This window comes from Schistocerca cancellata, chromosome 8 (assembly GCF_023864275.1).
Source record: "Schistocerca cancellata isolate TAMUIC-IGC-003103 chromosome 8, iqSchCanc2.1, whole genome shotgun sequence".
NCBI classification, from domain to species: Eukaryota; Metazoa; Arthropoda; class Insecta; order Orthoptera; family Acrididae; genus Schistocerca; species Schistocerca cancellata.
In genome coordinates, this window is record NC_064633.1 from 270742049 (window position 1) to 270766153 (window position 24105).

General features: G+C 40.5%; 1 protein-coding gene across 1 annotated transcript in view; it reads right to left on the reverse strand.

Moving 5' to 3' along the window:
- Positions 1-11891: 11891 nt before the first annotated feature.
- Positions 11892-24105, reverse strand: part of LOC126095058 (peroxisomal membrane protein PEX16) — a 38650-nt gene continuing 26436 nt past the window's right edge. The window contains exons 4-6 of the mRNA XM_049909742.1: positions 14092-14210; positions 13105-13208; positions 11892-12585 (exon numbers count right to left, since the gene is read on the reverse strand). Of these exons, the coding sequence (XP_049765699.1) occupies positions 12336-12585; positions 13105-13208; positions 14092-14210 (473 nt within the window). The 3' untranslated portion in view covers positions 11892-12335. The remainder of the gene's footprint in view (positions 12586-13104; positions 13209-14091; positions 14211-24105) is intronic.

Genomic DNA, 24105 nt, shown 5'->3' on the forward strand with positions numbered 1-24105 from the left:
ACAATGTTGACTGGAATACTCTCTTTCAAATTCTAAAGGTGGCAGGGGTAAAATACAGGGAGTGACAGGCTATTTACAATTTGTATAGAAACCAGATGGCAGTTATAAGAGTCGAGGGACATGAAAGGGAAGCAGTGGTTGGGAAGGGAGTGAGACAGGGTTGTAGCCTCTCCCCGATGTTATTAAATATGTATATTGAGCAAGCAGTAAAGGAAGCAAAAGAAAAATTCGGAGTAGGTATTAAAATCCATGGAGAAGAAATAAAAACTTTGAGGTTCGCCGATGACATTGTAATTCTGTCAGAGACAGCAAAGGACTTGGAAGAGCAGTTGAATGGAATGGACAGTGTCTTGAAAGGAGGATATAAGATGAACATCAACAAAAGCAAAACGAGGATAATGGAATGTAGTCGAATTAAGTCGGGTGATGCTGAGGGAATTAGATTAGGAAATGACACACTTAAAGTAGTAAAGGAGTTTTGCTATTTGGGGAGCAAAATAACTGATGATGGTCGAAGTAGAGAGGATATAAAATGTAGACTGGCAATGGCAAGGAAATCGTTTCTGAAGAAGAGAAATTTGTTAACATCGAGTATAGATTTAAGTGTCAGGAAGTCATTTCTGAAAGTATTTGTATGGAGTGTAGCCATGTATGGAAGTGAAACATGGACGGTAAATAGTTTGGACAAGAAGAGAATAGAAGCTTTCGAAATGTGGTGCTACAGAAGAATGCTGAAGATTAGATGGGTAGATCACATAACTAATGAGGAAGTATTGAATAGGATTGGGGAGAAGAGAAGTTTGTGGCACAACTTGACCAGAAGAAGGGATCGGTTGGTAGAACATGTTCTGAGGCATCAAGGGACCACCAATTTAGTATTGGAGGGCAGCGTGGAGGGTAAAAGTCATAGAGGGAGACCAAGAGATGAATACACTAAGCAGATTCAGAAGGATGTAGGTTGCAGTAGGTACTGGGAGATGAAGAAGCTTGCACAGGATAGAGTAGCATGGAGAGCTGCATCAAACCAGTCTCAGGACTGAAGACCACAACAACAACAACAACAACAACAACAAAATCTAAATATACATTGGTATTGAGAATTTGCCTATTGGCTTAGCATATTTTGTACAGTCCTATGAACTCTATGTGTGCAACTATTTCCTAAGGGTGGACTGGAATTTGTCCATCATTTCGTAACTTTCAATAAGTGGCATTACTGTTTAATAAGATAGGACATGAAATTTGTCCCTTGGCCCATAATAATCCTTTGTGGTACCTTGAATTTAAATATCCACTGATTTAACATAGCGTAAGGTACTGTGCTCGCTTTCTGATCCAGTATTGCTACCATTACTAAATATCTTGAGAAGTTATTGATAATTCTTAATCCATACTTGTTACCCGATTGACTCCTGGGTAATGGCCCCAAAATATTTAATCCTATCAACTGAAAATGGTAATGGGACTATGGTGGTCTTTGTAATTGTATCCTTTGAAGGCATAAATCAGCACTTTGTGCACATGGAACACAGTTCTTGACAGTGTTGCAAATCAGCATGTCTTGTTCTCCATCACGACCTTTCTGCTCCTCTTCTGTCTGTTGTTCTGTTATCCCCATGACCTGATAACACATGATCATGTGCTTGCTATAACACTCCTGTCTGCAAAGTTGCTGGAACTACAACATGTGGGTCATACTTTGTTGATCTACACAGTATCACATCTTGTGTGACAAACTGTTGAATGCAATTCACCTGGCACTCCTATCACTTGCTTGCACTCTCTTCAGAACTTTGAGATCAATCAAAGAGACTTGCAGTGCCCCAGTCTTCCTTCCAAGTGTGTCAACATTTGTGTGTTTAACACTTGGTTTGTTGATTACATTGTATTGAATCTCACTTAAGTTCCAAAGCCCACCTCATTAGATAATTTGAGGGATCTTTTAGCTCTAGGAGCCATTTTAATCCTGCACAATCAGCAATCATTTCGAACTTACGTCTGTATAGATAACATCAAAAACAAGAAACACTGTATGTTAATGCCAACATCTCCTTTTCAGTGGTATAATAATTTTGCTTGGCCTTACTAGGCTAATGAGATGCACACATTATTGGGTGTTCTTTCCTATCAATAATTTGCCCCAAAAATTGCTCCTAAAGCTGTACCACTTGCATCACGCAAAAAAAAAAATAATTATTTTGTGAAATCTGGAAAAATCAAAACTGGATCCAAAGTTAATATATATCTTAAATTTTGAAACACTGTCCATTCTCAGGTGTACAGCTAAATTTAATACCTTTTCGCAATCATTTTCTTAGTGGTTTGACCACTTCGGCAAACCCTTTCTGGAACATTCTGTAGTAATTTACTAAGCCAAGGAAAATTCGTTATTATATAACTCTTTGAGGGAACAAAAAGTCATGTGCAGCTGATGTAAGGTGCCAGTCTGTTTTTACTCCTTCTTGGCCATTTATATGCCCCAGATAGTTTACTTGTGATTGTGCAAAGTGACACTTATATATCGTATTGATAATTCGAGCCTTTTCCAACCTGTCAAATACTATCTCCAAAGGCTGAGCATGGTCTTCTAGACTTTTTGCAAACATAATTATATCTTCTAAATAGGCCATGCATTTGTTTGGTTTCAAACCTCTGCGGACTCCATTTAATAAACACTGAAACATAGCTGGTGTGTTTTTCATCCCAAAACGCATCCAACAATATTGGTTGTGAGCCGAAGATGTGATATATGCTGTTTTAGGTCCATCCTCTGGGTGTACATCAGTTTGGTGATATCCACTTCTTAAATCTGGAGTTGAAAATAATTTGCACTGACCTAAATTATCTAATGTGTCAGTAATGTTAGGGATTAGGTACACATCTGTTAGCATTTTTCCATTTGAGAATCTATAGTCGCAACAAAAGTGATATTTCTTTGTTCCATCCGATGATTTTTTTGGTACAATTACTATGTTCGCTGACCATGGACTATCACTATGTTCTACAATCCTGCCTGATAACTGCTAATTGCTCTACTGAAAGTTGAACATGCTCAAGTAACCAATACTGTCTTCTAAATACTAGCGGATGATTGCCTGTTGGTATTCTATGCTGCGTGATTGGTGTAGCAGGTAACACTTCTTGTGGATTGAACAAATCCTTGTTTCATGTTAACACTGATTTCATTAACAATTTGTCTTCATCCTTAAGATACAATACTTTTCCTCGCAATGCAGAAATTTTGATAGTTCAGTCTGTTCTATCTTGTACCCTAGAATCCTCAATATATTCCTCTTCAGTAGCCACTAACATGGCTATCAATAATCACTCTGGAAGACTAACTTTATCTTTCCCAAAATTATCCAGGTTTATTGGCATCATAAACTGACTCTTAACATCCCTTATACACATTATACATGCATCAAAAAAAGTTTTGCATCAACTCAGTTCTGAGAGTTCCGGAACCTGTACAGAAAATTGGAATACAGATCAACATAAACATCATTTCCGTTTTTTTTTATTGCTCATGAAAACCACACGTTGCATGTTGTACCACCATACAGCGTGACCTTCAGAGGTGGTGGTCCAGACTGCTGTACACACCAGTACCTCTAATACCCAGTAGCACATCCTCTTGCCTTGATGCATGCCTGTATTCGTCGTGGCATACTATCCACAAGTTCATCAAGGCACTGTTGGTCCAGGTTGTCACACTCCTCAATGGCGACTCGGCATAGATCCCTCAGGCTTATTTCACATCAAGCCAGCATATTTGCCAGGTCAGAAGAACAGTGCATTGGGTCCATCCACTCAATATTAGAAGAAACAAAGTGGATGCATTCTTTTTTCTTTTTGAGGAATTAAGGGGAGATGAAGATACATTTTTTAATTATTTTTGGATGACTTTACTAACTTTTGACAATCTACATGCACGAACGAAGAGTTCCATTCAAAGCTGCAGTAAATCCTTCCGAGAATGTATCCAGTACATACAAATGTTGGCAGTTGCAATCAGGTGAGTGGGAAAGAAAACAGTAGCTAAAATTAAAAAAAAATTAAAAGTTATCCTAAGGGATGTACTTTTTCACCTTGAAAAATTAAAACATTGATTAAACATTAAGCAACCCAATACTGAATTTTCAGATACTTATGAAGCGTGGGGATCCGGAAGATGTTCCTGAAAATTGTTCCACTGCTTGTTCGCAATACTGTGTGTCGGTAGTGGGTGGTTGACTATTTACTGCAACATTTGTAGATTCTTGTTTCTGATAGAGAGGAAAACTTGAGGTTATGGCAAAGAGAGAGAGATTCTACTATATTTTAAGATTGTTCTTTGTGGAAATCACTGATGGGAAAAAACTGGTAATTCCTGAAGACAGTTGCCTTTGTAGTGCAGCAAGACAAAAGGTACCTTATTTTTTAATTGGTGGTGAAGCGTTTGGACTGCATTAACACCTTCTACAGCCATACTCTGGACACCAATTAACAGTTGATAAAAAAAGAGTTCAATTATCGCATGTCAAAAGCCCAGAGGTATGTAGAATGTTCATTTGGGATACTGACTAATAAATGGAGGATTTTCCACAGAGCTATAAATTTAAAACCCGATTTTGCTTTTGACATTGTCAAGGTATGTGTTGTTTTGCACAATACCATTCTTTAAAAAAGAAGGCTCCAACCTGAACGATAATCTGTCCATAACTGGACTGGAAAGTATAACAAGAAGTGAATGTGTACGTAGTGGAATTTCTGCCAATACAGTACAAAAAATGTTGACTGATTATTTTATGACACCCGAGGGATCTGTCAAACGGCAATTATCAAAAATTTAATGTGCCACTGATGTAAAAAAATTCTTTTGTATTCAATGTAAAAAATAAACATTTGTACTTACTTTAGTTGTCTCTGTCTTTGTCACACATCCGTTCAAAGCTTTCATTCAGTTATTTGCAAACTTCGATCAATGCATTACTCATTTGTATTCTGTCCTTATAAGTACCTAAAGTCTTGTCCCACAAAACTGGTCATTCCTGAACTAATATTATAAAGATTTTGATATCAATTTCCACCTTGACACAGTAGACTAGATATGTCCAGAACAGATTGAACCACAAACAAAGAAAAACACAACTGGCCGGCACACAATACTTGTCAGGTAGATGTGTAGCACTCTACTGTTCTGCATGCCCCATCATCTGTGCTGGTATTTCTGCATGCCGCTGGCATCCCACAGCCTTGGCCCAGCTGTCTGCTGTCGTTTAGCCGTCCACATAGTCTGTCGGCCTGGTGTGAAACATACCGTAAGCATCTCACCCTCGGTGCCGGGTGCCAAGTAGATGTGAAATAAGGCTCAGAGCAGTTGGTGGGTCATGTCCATAAACAGCCCTTTTCAATCTATCCTAGACATGTTCGATAGGGTTCATGTCTGGAGAACATGCTGGCCACTCTAGTCGACCGATGTCATTATCCTGAAGGAAGTAATTCACAAGATGTGCAAGATGGGGATGCGAATTGTCATTGATAAAGAAAAATGCCTCGCCAATATGGTTGCGCTATTGGTCGGAGGATGGCATTCATGTATCGTACAGCTGTTACAGCACCTTCCATGACCACCAGCGGCATAAGTTGCACCCACATAATGCCACCCCAAAACAGCAGTGAACTTCCACCTCACTAGACAGTGTGTCTAAGGCGTTCAACCTGACCATGTTGCCTCCAGACGATTGTCTGCTTGAAGGCATACATGACACTCATTAGTGAGGAGAACATGATGCTAATCCTGAGCGGTCCATTCGGCATGTTGCTGGGCCCACCTGTACCACACTGCATGGTATTATGGTTGCAAAGATGGAACACGCCATGGACGTTTGGAGTGAAGTTGCAGCTTATTGCGCACAGTACAAGTTGTAACTTGATGTCCTGTGGCTGCACAAAAAGCATTATCCAACATGGTGGCATTGCGGTCATGTTTCCTCCGAGCCATAATCCATAGGTAGCGGTCATCCACTGCAGTACTAGACCTTGGGCGGCCTGAGCGAAGCATGTCATCGACAGTTCATGTCTCTCTGTATCTCCTCCACGTCCGAACAACATAGCTCTGATTCATTCCGAGACGCCTGGACACTTCCCTTGTTGAGAGCCCTTCCTGGCACAAAGTAAAAATGCGGACACAATCAAATCACGGTATTGACCGTCTAGGCATGGTTGAGCTACAGACAACATGAGCCGTGTACCTCCTTCGTGGTGGAATGACTGGAACTAATCGGCTGTTGGATCCCCACCATCTAATAGGTGCTGCTCATGCATGGTTGTTTACATCTTTGGGTGGGTTTAGTGACATCCCTGAACAGGCAAAGGGACTGTGTCTGTAATACAATATCCGCAGTCAACCTTTGCCTTCAGGTGTTCTGGGAACCGGGGTGATGCAAAACTTTTTTTGATGTGCATATATACAGCTACATACAAAACAATATTGCTTGTCCAACATGCTATTACTTGCTAGTGGTTCTACATAACAGACTGTATCCAGTGGGAAGTTAATATCTACTGCTACCCAGCCTAGTTTTCCTGTACCTGCTGGAACTCTGTCATGCAAAACAAAATTTAAATGCACTTGTACACAGTTTAGTCGATGACATCTTTGCAATGGGGGCATCTTATGATATAGAAACATTTGCAACTGTTGTACCCAGTGGAAATAATTTACCATGAAGTTCAACCATACATTGCCAATAACTGATTTTAGCACAATGCCTAACCAGAAAGTCTAACCCAAGTTTCACAGTGACACTTTGTCCCCCAGCTGGAAACACTTCCATTTGCTCATCAAACCTTGTGTTTCCTATCACAAGCCCAAGCTGTGTTGTTCCAAGTGAATCAACTGCACTGTCACCTATTGTGCACAAACTATACCTTCAATCTTGTAATCTGCTCTTATCCTTGGGGTTCAGACTGACAACCAACACGTGTCCCTGTATCTACTAAAAATTCATACGGTTTCCCTTTCAAGCAAGCCACCAATGATCTGTCTCTGCATGCTTTTTAATACACTTCTATTTAATAGGAACTCTTTTTGACTGAAGGAAGATTCCCATTATCATTTGTCAACTTCTTTTTCCCATTATGGTTAACCTTTTTCTTTTGTCTACATTCCTCTGCCTTATGATCAATCCATTGACAATTAACACATCACAGTTGGTGACACTGTTCTTTTAAATGACCCTTTCTTCCACAGCGGTAACATTCTTTGTCCAACAAACATTTTCTGATCATTCCGAGACTTACAAGGGACATAGCTTGGCTCTAACAGGAATTTGTATCTAAACATTTGTACACAGACCCACCTCACATTTCTATCCATGGCATTCGATTATATTGCTCTTGGTTCGTACAGTGCTTGAAGTTGATGAGGATGGATTAACACACCAGTCAATCAGTTACCTCAGCAAGCAGCTGACTTGTTTAGTGTACTTGAGTCAGTATTGTCATAACGTACAGCAAAAATGAATGAAACCATTAATGTTTGGAATGTTTTAAATATTGTAGCATCAAAGTTGAGAAGACAATGTAGGACAGGACGATGATACTTTTACAATGTTTTTGGTGGAACTGATCATTCAGAATATGAATATTCACTTCATAGTTACACTGGATGGGATAGTGGATGAAATAAACAACTTTATAGATGATAATGCCATTAACAGTGTTCACGATTGTAGTTCTAATGGCAATGGCAAAAACAGTTCTCAAAGAAAAGCTAACAGTTTTGGTGACTATGAACCTTCACTGGAAAAGAAAGCCAATAGTGTTAGTATTTTAACAAAATTTTCAGAACAAAATCTTTAACATATTTATGATGATTATCATACACCTCCACGTAAAGCTGCGACCTACATCTCGTTATTTAAGGGACACACATATATAAAAAGCACTGCAAACATCTAAGTAACATTTGATTACGAGAAGAAAAAAGACATAATGAACATTCATTTCGAGGAAGCAAGGCAATCAAAGAACTGGAGATGAAACAACACATTCTATTCCAATTTGACATAGCAAAAAATGAAGGAAAATGAGTCCATTATTGGCACCTGAAATTCTGGGAATTGCAAAAAGAGAAATTGGGTACAAAAAGCTTAAATGTTCTGCAGCTTTCATAGCACATCTCAAGAAAGAACATAGGATGTGCTGTGGACATATCCCTGCTTTCATGGCAGCCAGAGATGTACAGGAAGACCAAGATATTTGCTATTCTGGAGCCTGTTTTGTTGAAGAAGTAAACCACAAAACTAAGTTTCCATATACAGCCACACGGTAGTTGGAATACTGATCAAAGTGTCTTTCATTATGAACAAACTTCTGGTATAACACCATTTCTAGAAAGGTGGAAAAATTAACAGTTGCCTTGGTCCAGTCTGCACACAATGCAACTCATGGCTATACAATGGATGCCGGACTTTCAATGACTGGACATCTAACAAAAATCTGTATATTTGTCTTCTGGAAAAAGCTTTTGGTCCAAAAGTCAAAAGAGCTGTTCAATATAATCTTCCACCAAACATACATTTAAGGCTAGCATGAGTGGGAAAATGTCAAAAGATCATTCAAAATCCTTCTTCATAAATATTTTTAATGATAACTGTTGCAAATAACCACAAGTGTATACTGCTTTGTGATTCTTTGAGTGCTTCCTATGACATAACAATGATTAATTTGCAGGCAAAGATGCTGAATGCACTATCACTCTGGCAAAAACAAAATATGTACAGCACTGGGATGTGTATTTCTTCTGGCAGTATAAAATAGATATACAAGAAGGATAACAGACTCTGTACGGACACTCCACAATGACTTCTACACTAAATTAGGAAACAGAATTTTCATAATAAAAATGCATCGTCTTATTTGTAATCAGCTATCTGCTCTGGTAATCAGCTATCTGCTCTGGTACATCACCCTATGCTTCAACATTCCTAGCAAGCAGCTCAGTACAATATTCCCGCACATGTTGCTGAATTCAAGAATGTCATTCAAGTGACATTTGATTTTGCAGCTCAAGACTGTGGCTCTGAGGACTGTCCAGGTACTGTTTTTGCCAAATGTGCCTACTGCGATTCTGCAATTTATTTCATGCGTTCTGCTGAGGAACCTCATGTAATTTCTAAAAACTAATAGTGAGCAAACTAAAGTAATACAGTCAAATGCTTTCACCATCCTAATCACAGTGGCATGTCAAGCTTCTAAATACAACTATAACACCAAATTCCTGTTTGAGCCGAGATACTTCCCTTGTTAGTCTTATGTCTTATGGATTTCCCATTCTCACTCTGCTAGAAAATTCTGGAGAAATCCCCCTTAGTAACACATCTGGTGCCCTATCCTCAGCATCCCTCAATAAAATTTCACCAGCATCTGTTCTGTTTGTCAGCTCATAAGTCTGGATGTTCAACTTGCTTACCCTGTCTGAAAACTTTATGCAGTCTCATTTGGCACTTGTCTCAGATTACTTAACTTTTCTTGAAACAAACGAACACTATTTTGTTTTCTGTACCGTTGCTTTAAGCCATTTGCCAATTCTGTAAATAAGGTTACCTTACTCAAAACCTAGTGGTATGAGATGCATGTTTTAGCCTCACGCATAAGCTCAATTTGGCAATCTGTAATGATGTCTCTTCAGACTAGTTCCACAAGCTGACTGCCCGAAACATGTCCTTAAAAAAAAAAAAAAAAAAAAAAAAAAAAAAAAAAAAAAAAAAAAAAAAAAAAAAAAAAGGTGGGGGAAGGAAGGAAGAAATAATTTAATCTGCTCCATCAGAGCTGATACCGTGTCCACTGTAGTATTTGCTCATGTTTTCGCCATATTTGTGCAATTTCCTTTTCTATCTCAGACAGATTTATACACCACACACAATATACACTATCATGAATACCTAAAATTACTTACTACTTCATCTTATTGACATCCAATAACACTTAACACAATCCTCTTTTGCGTGAGTATACTTCCAACAAGTGGAACATATCACAGGAATAAACTTATTACAGAGTTCACTGGGGCCAGAAATTTTAAAATTTTAATATCTATAGGTACTAAATACACTTCATTATGATGCCCCTGAAACTCGGATACATCTATGGGTTCACTGGGCTTTGCGAAAGTAACTTTTAACTCATGTGTCCTATTCTGGACATGATCACAACCAAAACATTACTTGTATGAGCAACAAAGAGTTTTAGTGACACACTCCGCAATTGCTATTACTGCTGCGGCTCCAGTATGAAACACTTCTTAGGACATATCGAAGTTACAAACATCAGAAGCACAACCAATTCTGGACACCAGATTCAAAAGAGCGGACTGTTGCAAGGGCAGAAGTGGTGATGGTTCTGTAACAGGAGGCACTCTCCCAGTTTGCTCCTTGCTGGTTTTCCTCAGAAGGATGGAGGTGACTTCTCGCTAACGGCAGGCCCAGTGGGATAAGATTCAGTATTAGTTATCTATTTCCATTAAGTTACAATCAATGTCTTGACTCACTGTTGACATTGGCTGGCAATACCCATCGAGGAATTGCATTGTAAGCGGCCTTCGAACTTCTCAAGGTAGCTGATGCCGCCATATCCCAACGCCTCTGCAGTGAGGGAAGGTGGCATATGTTTTGGACTTACACACACCAATCTAGTAAGTTTCTCTGACCTCGCCCACTCAACACTGTTCTTCATCTATCAAACAATGATGACTCTTGTCATGTAGCCATGTAGTATAACTATCTTGGCCTGCTGTTCATGTAGGCACTGGTCAGTCTGCCGAATTATCAGGAATGCTGGTGTCCTGAACTGGGATGATAGTGAAGACCCCTGGGTCCATCCATCTGCCAGTGGCAGGCAGTGGTGTTGAATGAACTCTTGTGACTGGTGTTTATGGTGAGGTACCAGTCTCTCCTAGTAGTGCCTGTCGTTGCTCAGTTGCATGTGGAAATCTACAACAGAGTTGTGCCAGAAGATGTGTTATTGTAATCAGGGAATCGAGTGCAATCATTACGAGTGAAAACAGTCCATCTGATTGACTGCCTTTCAAGTTAAAATGCTGGAGTATTTATAAAGTGAATTAATGGCAAATATTTAACTGATACCAACTGTCATGAGTGCACAGGTCTTTGTATTACAAAGGCATCAATGGTTCTCATCTGTGGTGCTTGCCTAATGAGTTTGTTGTAGTATAGGACTGGTTCATAAAATCTCTTGGCATGCTTTGTTGCGTTGGCAGTTACATTTCTTTCATCGCATGACGTGATCCTGTCAATCTGTTCTGCCTACTGCATTTCCACTGAGATCTGCTGTCTGGCTTGCCAGAACCACCAATGCTACGTTTTCCCCTGACCCACTCTCGGCGATGAAATGTTATTCTTTGCTCCTGCCTTGTGTTGACACCACAATAACGTAAGTGAGGTAGTTTTGCTCTGGGACATAGAATATTTTAACCATTTGCTGCTTTGTACATGGTTGGCATGCCACAGTGTTAACTTTTTTGTAGATCTTGCATTTCTTTACATCAAACAGTCGTCATTTTGATTAACCCAAATCTGTCAAAAATAAGGAAATCTCAAGAAGCCTCTACAAAGTAATAGGTTGGTCTTATACTCGAGGTTGTCATGTACATATGGAACATTGTTCTTCAAAATGCAGTATCATATTCATAATCATGAAAGATTTAGTAGTTATATATGAACAGTTTTTGAGGTTAAATTCTAAAGGAGCTTTAAATAAGGCACCATGGTTTGAAATATGTATTAGCACGAGTGGTGGATTGGCAGAAAGATCTTAAGTCTATTGCTCAACAATATTACATATCAATATAGAAAGTTGTGCAAAATTGTTGGCTACATGTTACACACATTTTTAGTCAACAATTTAGTTTTCATTAGTGGTTTTTTTTTTCTTTTAGAACTGTGTAGTTCTTACAGTTTTATTTATTCCTTATTACAAATTTGGACTACGAAATAAAAATGGTCAAGAATGACAGTAGAAAAAGAACTATGCTCAACAAATAAATGTCTGGGGTTTATATTTATCACAGTTGAGCAATTTACGTAGTAATGGTCTTTAAACTAGTAACAGTCTATATAGTTACTTTAGATCTTTCTACTGAATTGTTGCTAAATATATTTCTAGTATAAAAGATAGTATAAAACAAATAACTTTTTGCAGTGCGATGTACATTCACAATCACTCACTGGCTTATTAGTAAGAGCCCATAATACCCCATAACAATAACCACCACATACAGTCTGAAATAATCACACAAAATAAGATCACAGGTGCACCACAAGAAACACCACCTATGAGGACCACACATAGAAATATGTATCCTGCCAAACAGGAAGGTACTGTGCAAGAGGTCTGCACAAGATGCCTGTCAGGGGAACTGTCTCTGACATTGCATGCAGGAAAGATTGTATACGATCCCGGCTGTGAGCCTCATAAAAAGGTGAGCGTAATATGTACAGGACGAGAGCAAAGGCACGGCGTGACACCTCCATGCGCTGCTGTCTTGTAAGTTTGTGCACTGTCTTCCTGTATGCAAACAAGCTGCAAAAAAAAATTTTATTTTGAAAGAGATGTACAAATCTACAACAAATATTTGGTATCGAAATGTAACTATCTTTTACATCTTTGATTCACCACATTTCCTCTTGTGCAAATAGTTCTGCCAGCAGTTGCATAGATCAGAATAATATATCTTTCACCATTTGATTTTGGAAAAATTTACCATAATATTTCTTGTATGAGCTTTAGGAAATCTGTTACACCTGTTGCATTGTGATGTGAAAAGTGTGCAAGAAGACAAATTCTTTAATTTGACCCTCTAATCAATCAGTCCACCTTTTTTTATGGTGATAATGAATTAACTGCATTAACAAGACAACAGTTTACAGATTAAAATCCCTATGTGCTTCTAGCTGCCCATGAGGACAAACAGTGTGAGGAGGTGGTGAAATGAATACTCAAGACTGATGCTATCTATGTGACTAAATCTAATTTGGTAACTCAGATGGTTGATTTTATTAAAACTTATACGAGTATCAACAATAGGTAGCATTGTCTTACCTGACAACATCAACAAGCAGTGAAATGAGCCATGGTTTCCAGGATTTGGGCCCATGGCGCCACATTGCGTAAAGGTGCATCAGGGGCTTAACAATATACACAACCTGCTCAAAAAGGAGAAACAATGAAAGTGTAATATTGGTAAAACCAGTAACCAGTAATAGCTGAACAAGAAACTCCATAACATTCATGTGCAATTAGATAACTTATTAGTATCATGTAGGGGCTTATTCTGGGAATTTATATACTGTGTAGGAGCACCACACACAAAGGTATATAAATGGCTATTGGCCACACAAATTATTTAGAAAGAGTAGCACTTTATTCAACACTATATGCAATTAGTCTGTAGCTAAGTCTCAAGAAATATCAATGAAACAAGATATTTCTGCAGTGACTCTTTACTGATAGTACAAAAGCAACATAATGATGGTGAGGCTCTCTTGTGCTACAACCTGTCACTGACCAAAAGAAAAGAAGTACGTGGTAACTAAGGGTTAAAATATTAGGAATGCACTCAAATTGTCAACAAATCTGCATGAAGGGCTTATGTAGATCTAAGGGGATACATGTTACGGGTTAAACTAGTTTCCTACAGTAATAAATCAGTAAACATTGAAGCATCTGCAAATATGATAATATGCCAGTATGAAGTCTCGTTATCTTACAGAGGGTGCTATAATATGAATTAGATGTTTAATAACTGTGCAGGATCCACACTGGTCAGCACAAACATCGACTTAAATGAAAGTTACTCATGTCCCACCCATCACTGGCAGCCCATCTTAACACCACTTTAAAAACACACATAATTTGTGACACAGTTGACCTACATTGTCCACACATTTTTTGGCATAAAATGTTGCTGATTTATATTTGTAAATTTTCTGTTGCATACTGTTCCATAGCCCATACTGAAGAAAAAAAACGGCTGACTACAATGACTTGCATTTTTATCTAGAATACAACATTATACTCAGTTCTTACCTCCGCTATTACTGTCTCCTTCTTCAGAACTTCTCTAATACTGTGGCTATTCTGTTCATATATCCCATTCTCTGGCACTGATTTAAGTGGCTTCCAGTCTCTCAAATGAATTGGAGGAGCTGCAAGTTAAACTATAATTAATTACTTTTTCAAAATTTTAGAATGTTATTAATTAAAAACACAAATAGTAAATATGCACATCAACAAATGTATTGCATCACCTCAGTGTGTCATGCTGGTATGTTGCTATTGTGACTGTTACTGCACCAATCAGAAGGTACCATTATGCTGATTATAGTGGTGGATCATAGGTAAAAATCAGTGGGAGCACTGCTCCACAAAATTTTTAGCCTTTGTTTTAAAATTGTGTAAAAGCAACGGAACACATATAAAAAGAAAAATTATTCAGGAACCTGATAAAATCCTGAAAGAACAGTCAAATATTTTTACTTACTTTAACTTAAATTGTTACAGTTCAAGCTTGATCTGCTCACTTAAAAAGAAAATCCATTCTTTTTGTTTAAATTTGCACAGAAAGATCAATAATATTCTCCCTGATCTCTGGAAAACATTGAAAAAAATTTTTCTTCACTGAACACACTGCATGAGCATATAATCTTTTCGTCTTAGTGCTTTCCAGTGTTGATAAGCAGCATTCTCTGCCTCTGTGTAGTTATGCGAGCTGTCAAGAGGAGTTTAATCAGTTTCATAATTTCACTCAGAACAATGTCTACATTTTTTTCCAAGATAAAATTTAGCAGCTCAGTTAATTTCCAATATTCATGAATATCAGATGTGCAGTACACTGTAAGTTCAGTTTCAAACTTTTCTTTGTCAATCACAGGATATGCTTCAGCTGTCAGCATTATTTCTCATGTATGATGTTCACTCTTAAAATTTGGGAGCATTTCTTGTTGGACAATTTAGAAGCTGGTAAGTGGTTAGTAGAACAACATCTGTCCATTATATCAACACATACATACACTTCCTTAGTTTTGATCATGAAAGTCTTTGCACGATTCTCATAATACTTTGAGTTTCTTAATTCTAAAATAATAGTTCTGAATACTGTTATATATTCATTAGCTTTAAACACACTAATTTCTTTACATTGTATCTGGTTGCAAATCATTTTAAAATGAGGCATCATCTTATGAACAAGCTCTAAACAAAACTTGAAATTACCATCATTCAGGTAGTTTAAAATTCCTATTACTTCTGCAATGGTTTGATCCGCATTTCATGTCACTAAACTCCAGTAAGCCTGTTTTTTAAAGGCTGCAAATTTTCATGAAATTGACTTACAGTTCGCACTTTGAAGTTGCACCTTCTAGAAGGTGCAATATTGCAGTACCTGTGTTGTTATGATTACAATGCAAAAGTTCCTTTGGACGTACATGGTGGATGTGGAATGCTGACATCCTAACATTTCCGCAACATGTTATAGTTCTGGGTGGAGATTTTAATTTGCCGGATATAGACTGGGAGACTCAAACGTTCATAACGGGTGGCAGAGACAAAGAATCCAGTGAAATTTTTTTAAGTGCTTTATCTGAAAACTACCTTGAGCAGTTAAACAGAGAACCGACTCGTGGCGATGACATATTAGACCTTCTGGTGACAAACAGACCCGAACTATTTGAAAAAGTTAACGCAGAACAGGGAACCAGCGATCATAAAGCGGTTACGGCATCGCCAATTTCAGCCGTAAATAGGAATATTAAAAAGGGTAGGAAGATTTTTCTGTTTAGAAAAAGTGACAAAAAGCAGATTTCAGAGTACCTGTTGGCTCAACACAAGAGTTTTGTCTCAAGTACAGATAGTGTTCAGGATCAGTGGACAAAGTTCAAAACCGTCGTATATTATGCGTTAGATGAGTATGTGCCAAGCAAGATCGTAAGAGATGGAAAAGAGCCACCGTGGTACAACAACCGAGTTAGAAAACTGCTGCGGAAGCAAAGGGAACTTCACAGCAAACATAAACATAGCCAAAGCCTTGCAGACAAACAAAAATTACGCGAAGCGAAATGTAGTGTGAGGAGGGCTATGCGAGAGGCGTTCAATGAATTCGAAAGTAAAGTTCTATGTACTGACTTGGCAGAAAATCCTAAGAAATTTTGGTCTTATGTCAAAGTGGTAGGTGGATCAAAAAAAAATGTCCAGACACTCTGTGACCAAAATGGTACTGAAACAGAGGATGACAGACTAAAGGCCGAAATACTAAATGTCTTTTTCCAAAGTTGTTTCACAGAGGAAGATTGCACTGTAGTTCCTTCTCTAGATTGTCGCACAGATGACAAAATGGTGGATATCGAAATAGACGACAGAGGGATAGAGAAACAATTAAAATCGCTCAAAAGAGGAAAGGCCTCTAGACCTGATGGGATACCAGTTCAATTTTACACAGAGTACGCGAAGGAACTTGCCCCCCTTCTTGCAGCGGTGTACCGTAGGTCTCTAGAAGAGCGTAGCGTTCCAAAGGATTGGAAAAGGGCACAGGTCATCCCCGTTTTCAAGAAGGGACGCCGAACAGATGTGCAGAACTATAGACCTATATCTCTAACGTCGATCAGTTGTAGAATTTTGGAACACGTATTGTGTTCGAGTATAATGACTTTTCTGGAGACTAGAAATCTACTCTGTAGGAATCAGCATGGGTTTCGAAAAAGACGGTCATGTGAAACCCAGCTCGCGCTATTCGTCCACGAGACTCAGAGGGCCATAGACACGGGTTCACAGGTAGATGCCGTGTTTCTCGACTTCCGCAAGGCGTTCGATACAGTTCCCCACAGTCGTTTAATGAACAAAGTAAGAGCATATGGACTATCAGACCAATTGTGTGATTGGATTGAGGAGTTCCTGGATAACAGGACTCGGCATGTCATTCTCAATGGAGAGAAGTCTTCCGAAGTAAGAGTGATTTCAGGTGTGCCGCAGGGGAGTGTCATAGGACCGTTGCTATTCACAATATACATAAATGACCTGGTGGAAGATATCGGAAGTTCACTGAGGCTTCTTGCAGATGATGCTGTGGTGTATCGAGAGGTTGTAACAATGGAAAATTGTACTGAAATGCAGGAGGATCTGCAGCGAATTGACGCATGGTGCTGGGAATGGCAATTGAATCTCAATGTAGACAAGTGTAATGTGCTGCGAATACACAGAAAGATAGATCCTTTATCATTTAGCTACAAAATAGCAGGCCAGCAACTGGAAGCAGTTAATACCATAAATTATCTGGGAGTACGCATTAGGAGTGATTTAAAATGGAATGATCATATAATGTTGATCGTCGGTAAAGCAGATGCCAGACTGAGATTCATTGGAAGAATCCTAAGGAAATGCAATCCGAAAACAAAGGAAGTAGGTTACAGTACGCTTGTTCGCCCACTGCTTGAATACTGCTCAGCAGTGTGGGATCCGTACCAGATAGGGTTGATAGAAGATAGAGAGAAGATCCAACGGAGAGCAGCGCGCTTCGTTACAGGATCATTTAGTAATCGCGAAAGCGTTACGGAGATGACAGATAAACTCCAGTGGAAGAATCTGCAGGAGAGACGCTCAGTAGCTCGGTACGGGCTTTTGTCAAAGTTTTGAGAACATACCTTCACCGAAGAGTCAAGCAGTATATTGCTCCCTCCTACGTATATCTCGCGAAGAGACCATGAGGATAAAATCAGAGAGATTAGAGCCCACACAGCGGCATACCGACAATCCTTCTTTCCACGAACAATACGAGACTGGAATAGAAGGGAGAACCGATAGAGGTACTCAAGGTACCCTCCGCCACACACCGTCAGGTGGCTTGCGGAGTATGGATGTAGATGTAGATGTAGATGTACCTCGAAAACTCAATCTTTTAAAAGTTCCTCAAGGAACCGAGGCCGGCAGCCATGGAAGCCACATGTGTAGAGTGTACAGAGGACACCAGTCCTCCAGCAGGTGTGTCAGGTTTTTCTCCAAATCGAAAAACATGGCCACAGTCTGGGATTTCCACAGAAAACGATTCATGACCTGGGTGGACAAAGCGATGAGATGGTCAACTGCACAACAGTGCACTCTAAATCCACGCTGTGCAGTGGGTATGAAATTGCAAGACTCAAGCCACCATACAAGCTGGGCATGAATCATACATTTCATCACCTTGAAAACACAGCTGGTGAAAAATATGAGGCAGTAGCTAGATGGAAGATGTTAGTCCTTACCAGGCTTAGTTATGGGTATGACAGTGGCTTCACATCAGCGTCTGGGAAACATGCCGTCTGCCCAGATGTGTTTGTATGTATTACGCAGGAAGTGCTTGCCCCCAGGAGAACGGTGTTGCAACATCTGAATGTGAACAGCATCTGCTCCTGGGGCAGAGGATCAGAATGAAGTGAGAGCATGATCTAGATCCCTCCACAGTAAAGGCGGCATTGTGGCACTCACGATTCAGAGAAGAGAAGGGTATCGCCAGAGCCTCCTCCACTCGTTTCCGATGGAGGAAGGCAAGGTGATTGTGAGAAGAGCTCACAATTTCCACAAAACGGCAGCCCAAGGTGTTGGAGATAGCAATAGGGCACATAATGACATTGTCTGCTACTGTCAGGCCAGAAATTGGGGAATGGATCTTGGTCTGAGAGAGTTATCGGAGGTTGTCCCAAACGGTGGAAGAGAGAGTGGAACAGTTAAAATAACTAGTGAATGAAATCCAGCTAGCTCTTTTGCTATCCTGAAGAGCGCAACGACACTGTGCATGCACCTGTTTATAAAGAATGCAGTTTGTCATTGTAGGAAGATGGTTAAAAATGCAGAGAGCACATCTCCACATGCAAATTTTGTCACGGCATGCCTCAGTCCACCAAGGGACGGGGACACAGCATGGTAAAGAGGAAGTGCAAGGAATGGAACGTCCTGAGGTGGTAAGGATAACATTTGTAAGATATTCCATCTGGTCATCACAACTGGGGAAATCTTGCTTGTCGAAGGTCACCAGGAAAAAGTAAAGCCTCCAGTTGGCCTTAGTAAGCTGCCATTTGGGTGTGCACGCAGGTGGGGAAGGAGTCAGCAAACAGATAGTATATGGGACATAGTCACTCCAGTGTGTGTCAGAAAGAATGGCTCCCTCAGGACGAAGGGCAAGCTGGGCAGTGCAGAAGAATAGGTCCAAATGGGAATAAGTGTGTGAGGAGTCTGAAAGGAACATGGGTGCTCCTGTGTTAAGACAGAAGAGATTAAGGTGATTAAGAAGGTCAGCCAAGAGGGCACCTCTCTGACAGGCTCTGCGAGAACCCCTAAGGGGATTGTGTACATTAAAAACACATAGCATCAGAAATGGGTGAGGTAGCTGCGCAATAAGCTGGAAGAAGTCTGCCCAGGTGACATCGAATGATGGAGGGACATAAACAGTACAAAGGGAAAAAGTCAAGTGAGGAAGGAAAAGGCGAACTGCAACACCTTGAAGATGGGTAGTCAGGAAGATAGGTTGACTATGAACACTATCCCCTATGAGCAACACAACTCCAACATGAGATGGAATGCCAACCTTGGGCAGAAGGTCAAAACGAACCGGGAAGAAATGCGAAAGCTCAAAGCGGTCATAACAACGTAATTTTGTTTCCTGAAGGCAGAGTACAAGTGCACACTGTGATTCTACAAGCAACTGTAAATCCTCTCTGTGGGATCAAAAGCTACAAACTTTTCATTGGAGGAGAGTCTTGATGAGGAAAAAATGAAAGGGTGTCACGTCAGCGGCTGCTGATTGCCAGCCTACAAGACTCGCTTCTACATGGTAGTGAGGCACGAGGATCTTGCTCCACGAGGCCTATGGAAGCATCAGCTTTCGTCTGCTGTCGGCCTGCAGAGGCCGCCACAGAAAAATGGTTGGTGTTACCCACCAGAGACATGGAGGCTGGAGGGGCGAGGGTATCACATGGCAACACCATTGAAGAGGATCTTTGTGTCGGCGAAAAAGATCATTTGCCTTTGTTGGACTACTTCGAGCCTTTCTGGTTAGCAGAGGAAGACTCAGGTGTTGGTTGGCTGGAGGGACATAGTAAGTCTTCACGGGAGTATTCTGTCTGTCCTTTCCAGCCTGCTGGTCATGTAGCTGGTGACTTCGCCCCGTGAGGCAAGAGTTTGATGGCTTGTTGCACAGCTGCATGAGGGGACGGAGATGTTATCATGACACTGGACGATTTTACAACCTCAGAGCTGAATCTGCGGTTGCATGTCTGTATGGCCATATCCTTCATGGAGCAAGAGGTAGCAATAACAGTACTTTAGGTGCCAGATGGTAGAACACAGGGTTTCTGACTAGCCAACAACTTGTGAGCAACCGGGTAAGGCACTTTTTCCTTCAACCAAATCTCCTGGGCAGCCTGCTCATCGACATACACGGGACAATCGTGGGAGCAGGTGGCATGGTCGCCATTGCTGTTGATGGAGCGCAGAGAAGGAGGTGTACAATCATGCTCATGATCATTCCTGCTACAGGTTGAACATTTGGCTGGGTGTCAACAGGACTCTGAGTATGATTGTAATGACAACACTGATAGCAGCACACAGGGTTCGGAATATTCAGTCTAATTGTGATAACTTCATAACCTGCTTTGATCTTTGGAGGAAGAACCACTCTATCAGAAGTGAGGAGAGTGCATGTAGGCACTAAGGAGGCATTAACTTTTCTCATCACTTGATTGACGGCAATGACACCCTGATCAAAGAGGTATGTTTGGATTTCTGCCTCTGTCAGACCATCGAGCAGCCTAGTGTAAATAGCACCTAGGGAAGAATTCAGCATTCAATGGGCCTCAACACAGAAGAGCTGTGGAGGAGCGAAGCTGCAAGCAGGTGTTGTGCTTGAGAATCAGAAGTAGTCTCCAAAAGCAAAGTACCATTGTGTAAATGAGAGCAGGATTTGACAGCAATTGCATCAACACCTTTCTGAATAATAAATGGATTTACCATGGCAAAGGACTGACTGGCTTCAGTACAGGAAACCACAAGGAACCTTGGTGCAGATGAGAAAGTCTTTGAATTGTTAGCCTCATTTCGTTTACATTTCATAGCCATTGACTGTAAAGATGATTAGCTCATTACGAGAAAATCCTCCATGACTGCCAGTGTTTCCAATGACATGCTCCTTCCAACTGGGTGCCCTTTCAGAAGGTGATTGTTCACACCTCCTGAACACCTGACAGGGGGACCAATAAGCAATTTGGGAAGGTAGCAGCTCCCTGGGCCTGGCCTGTACCACAGTGTACATGCGAACCCTACCTGTCGGCCCATGGTGGGGTATTATGTGTTACCCAGTTATTTGTTATGAGTTAGATGTGTGGGCCAGCCTTCAGGAGTGCACAGGGAGGAAGAAGAAGGAACCTCAGATGCCAAAGCAAAAAAGGATGGGGGGAAGGTGAACAAAGAAAGAAAAAAAGGATGGAAACAGGATAAAAAAACAGTGGTGAGACTGTACTTATGTCAGCCGCTGAAAATGTGGAACACATTCCAAAAAAACACCCCAGACATGTTCCCCAAGGGAGGGAGAAAAAAATAGCAAGAGAACAGACATGCAGCACGGAAGGGAAAGGATGCTGCAAAGGCTGGGGCCCCACGGTAGCAAAGCACAAACCCACCAAAGAGCTGCGGGTCCCTTGGGGATAATTGCAATTGTAGATATGAACAAAGAAGTGCTTGCCTGCAAGAGAAAGATGCTGCAAAATCTGAATGTGAGCACTGTCTGGCCCTTGGGTAGAAGATCGGTATGAAGTGACAGCATGGTCTAGCTCCCTCATAGTAAAGGCATCATTGTGGCATTCACGATTCGGGGAGGAGAAGGGTATCACCCGAGCCCCCTCCACGTTTCTGAGGGAGGAAGGCTCAAAATCTCCAAAAAAAAGGTGTTGAAGATAGCAATAGGGTCCACAAATACACCATCTGCCATGGTCAGGCTGGAAATCGGCGAATGGACCCGGGTCCTAGAGAGCCAATGGAGGTTGCCACACATGACAAAACAGGGAGTGAAACTGTTAATAGAACCAGTAAATGAAACCCAACTAGCTTCTTTGCTATGCCAATGATTGGGGCTGACACTGGGCACACAACTGCTTATAACAAATACGGTTCCCCATTGTAGGATGACAGTTAAAAACATGGTGAGCATGTATCCACACACACTTTGTGTCGTGGCTTGCCTCAGTCCACCAGGGGACAAGAAAACAGCAAGGTAAAGATGAAGTGCGAGGCATGGAACATTCTGCGATGGTAAGGATAATGTCTTTAAGGAACTCTACCTGGTCACCAAAACTTGGGAATGGTGTTCATCGAAGATCGCCAGGGAGGAGTAAAGCCTCCTATCAGCCTTAGAAAGCTGCCAATTGGGTTTACAAGCAGGTGGGGTAGGAGTCAACAAACGGATAGCAGGGAAATTGTCACTCAAGTACATGTCAGAGAGAACGGACCACTTGAGGTAATTAGCAAGCTGAGCAGTGCAAAATGAGTGAAGTGTGTGTGGAGCCTGAATGGAATGTGGTTTCCAGTGTTAAGACACATGAGGTTGAGTTGATTGAGAAGGTCAGTCAAGAGGGAACCTGTCGGACATGTTCTCAAAGAGTCCCAAAGGGGTTGGTGGGCATTAAAAGTCAGCGAGAAACAAAAAGGATTGAGGGAGCTGCCCAATAAGTTGAGGTAAGTCTGCCCTGGTGACAGCGATGATGGAGAGATGTAGATGACACAAAGAGAAAAGGTGAAACGCGGAAGGAAAATCCAGACTGCAAGAGCTTGCAGCTGGGTGTTCAATGACATGGTTTGGCCACAGATGTCATCGTGGAAGAGCATATGACTCCCCCACAAGAGTGAATGCTGTTCTCAAGAGGAAGGTCGGAGCAGACCAGAAGGAGATGTGGAAGATCAAAGCTATCACAAGCACACAATTTTGTTTCTTGGAGGCACAAAACAACTGGACGCTGCAATTACAAGAGCAGCCATAATTCCTCCTTGTTAGATCTAATGCTGCGAACATTCCACTGGAGAAGAGTCATCATGGGAAAGGGGAGGAGGGAACAAACTGAGGGTAGTCACCTTGGTGGCTACCAACTGCCAGCCTTTGAAGAGTCACTGCTATAGGGTGAAAAGACTGGAGGATCTTCCATGAAATCTACAGAAGCATCGGCATTCTCCCCAAGTGGGCCTGTGGATTCCAGGGCAGAAAAATGGTCAGCGGTGCAAACCAGTAAAACAGAGGTCAGCTGAGTGAGGGTATCATGTGGTGACACTGCTGAAGAGGTGTCCGAAGCAAGGAAGGTAAAGACCTGTGACAAAGCGAGCTGGGATATTTTTACTTTCCCTCTTGTTTTGACATCTGCCTCCTTAAATTTGTTTTTTTTTTTTTTCATTTTTTTCATTTTTGACTAATTACTATTAACACACAAGAGTATAATCTGCATCTTCATAAAAGAGAAAGGTTGACCCTCAGTTTTAAAGAATATAATGCCAGATCTAATTTTGTGCTAAGTTTTAGGTATGTAATTGATCTGCTAATTTATTTTGACTGTTACCAGTTAGTATCTTTGTTAGAGGGTGAAGTCAGTAATGGTTTTGTAACTTAAATTCTATTGTTGACTTATAAACAAATATAAATTCTGTACTAATTATAAACATTTGGAGGAACCACTAATAGTATTCTTAAAAGATATATTTGACTATTTGAAAACATGTTAGCAAAGCCAGCCATTAATTAATTCCAAACTAATTAACAGTTTTATCAAAAGTATTGTTTGTGTAACTATATATGTTAATTTCATGATTTAAACAAATAATTTGTCCTGACTGTTGTAGTAGAAGAAACTGTTAAAAAGAACCAATTTTTTGACGTATTCAGTTAACTTAACGAGTTAAGTTTTAATTGTAATTTCTGTAAATTAAACATCGAACAATGAAGTTTTAGTACCCATTATTGTGAGGATATAGAAGGAACCAATTTTTGGTCTGGAGACAGTCAGTCCACGGCCGAATTTCAGACGAGAAATCTGTATTGGT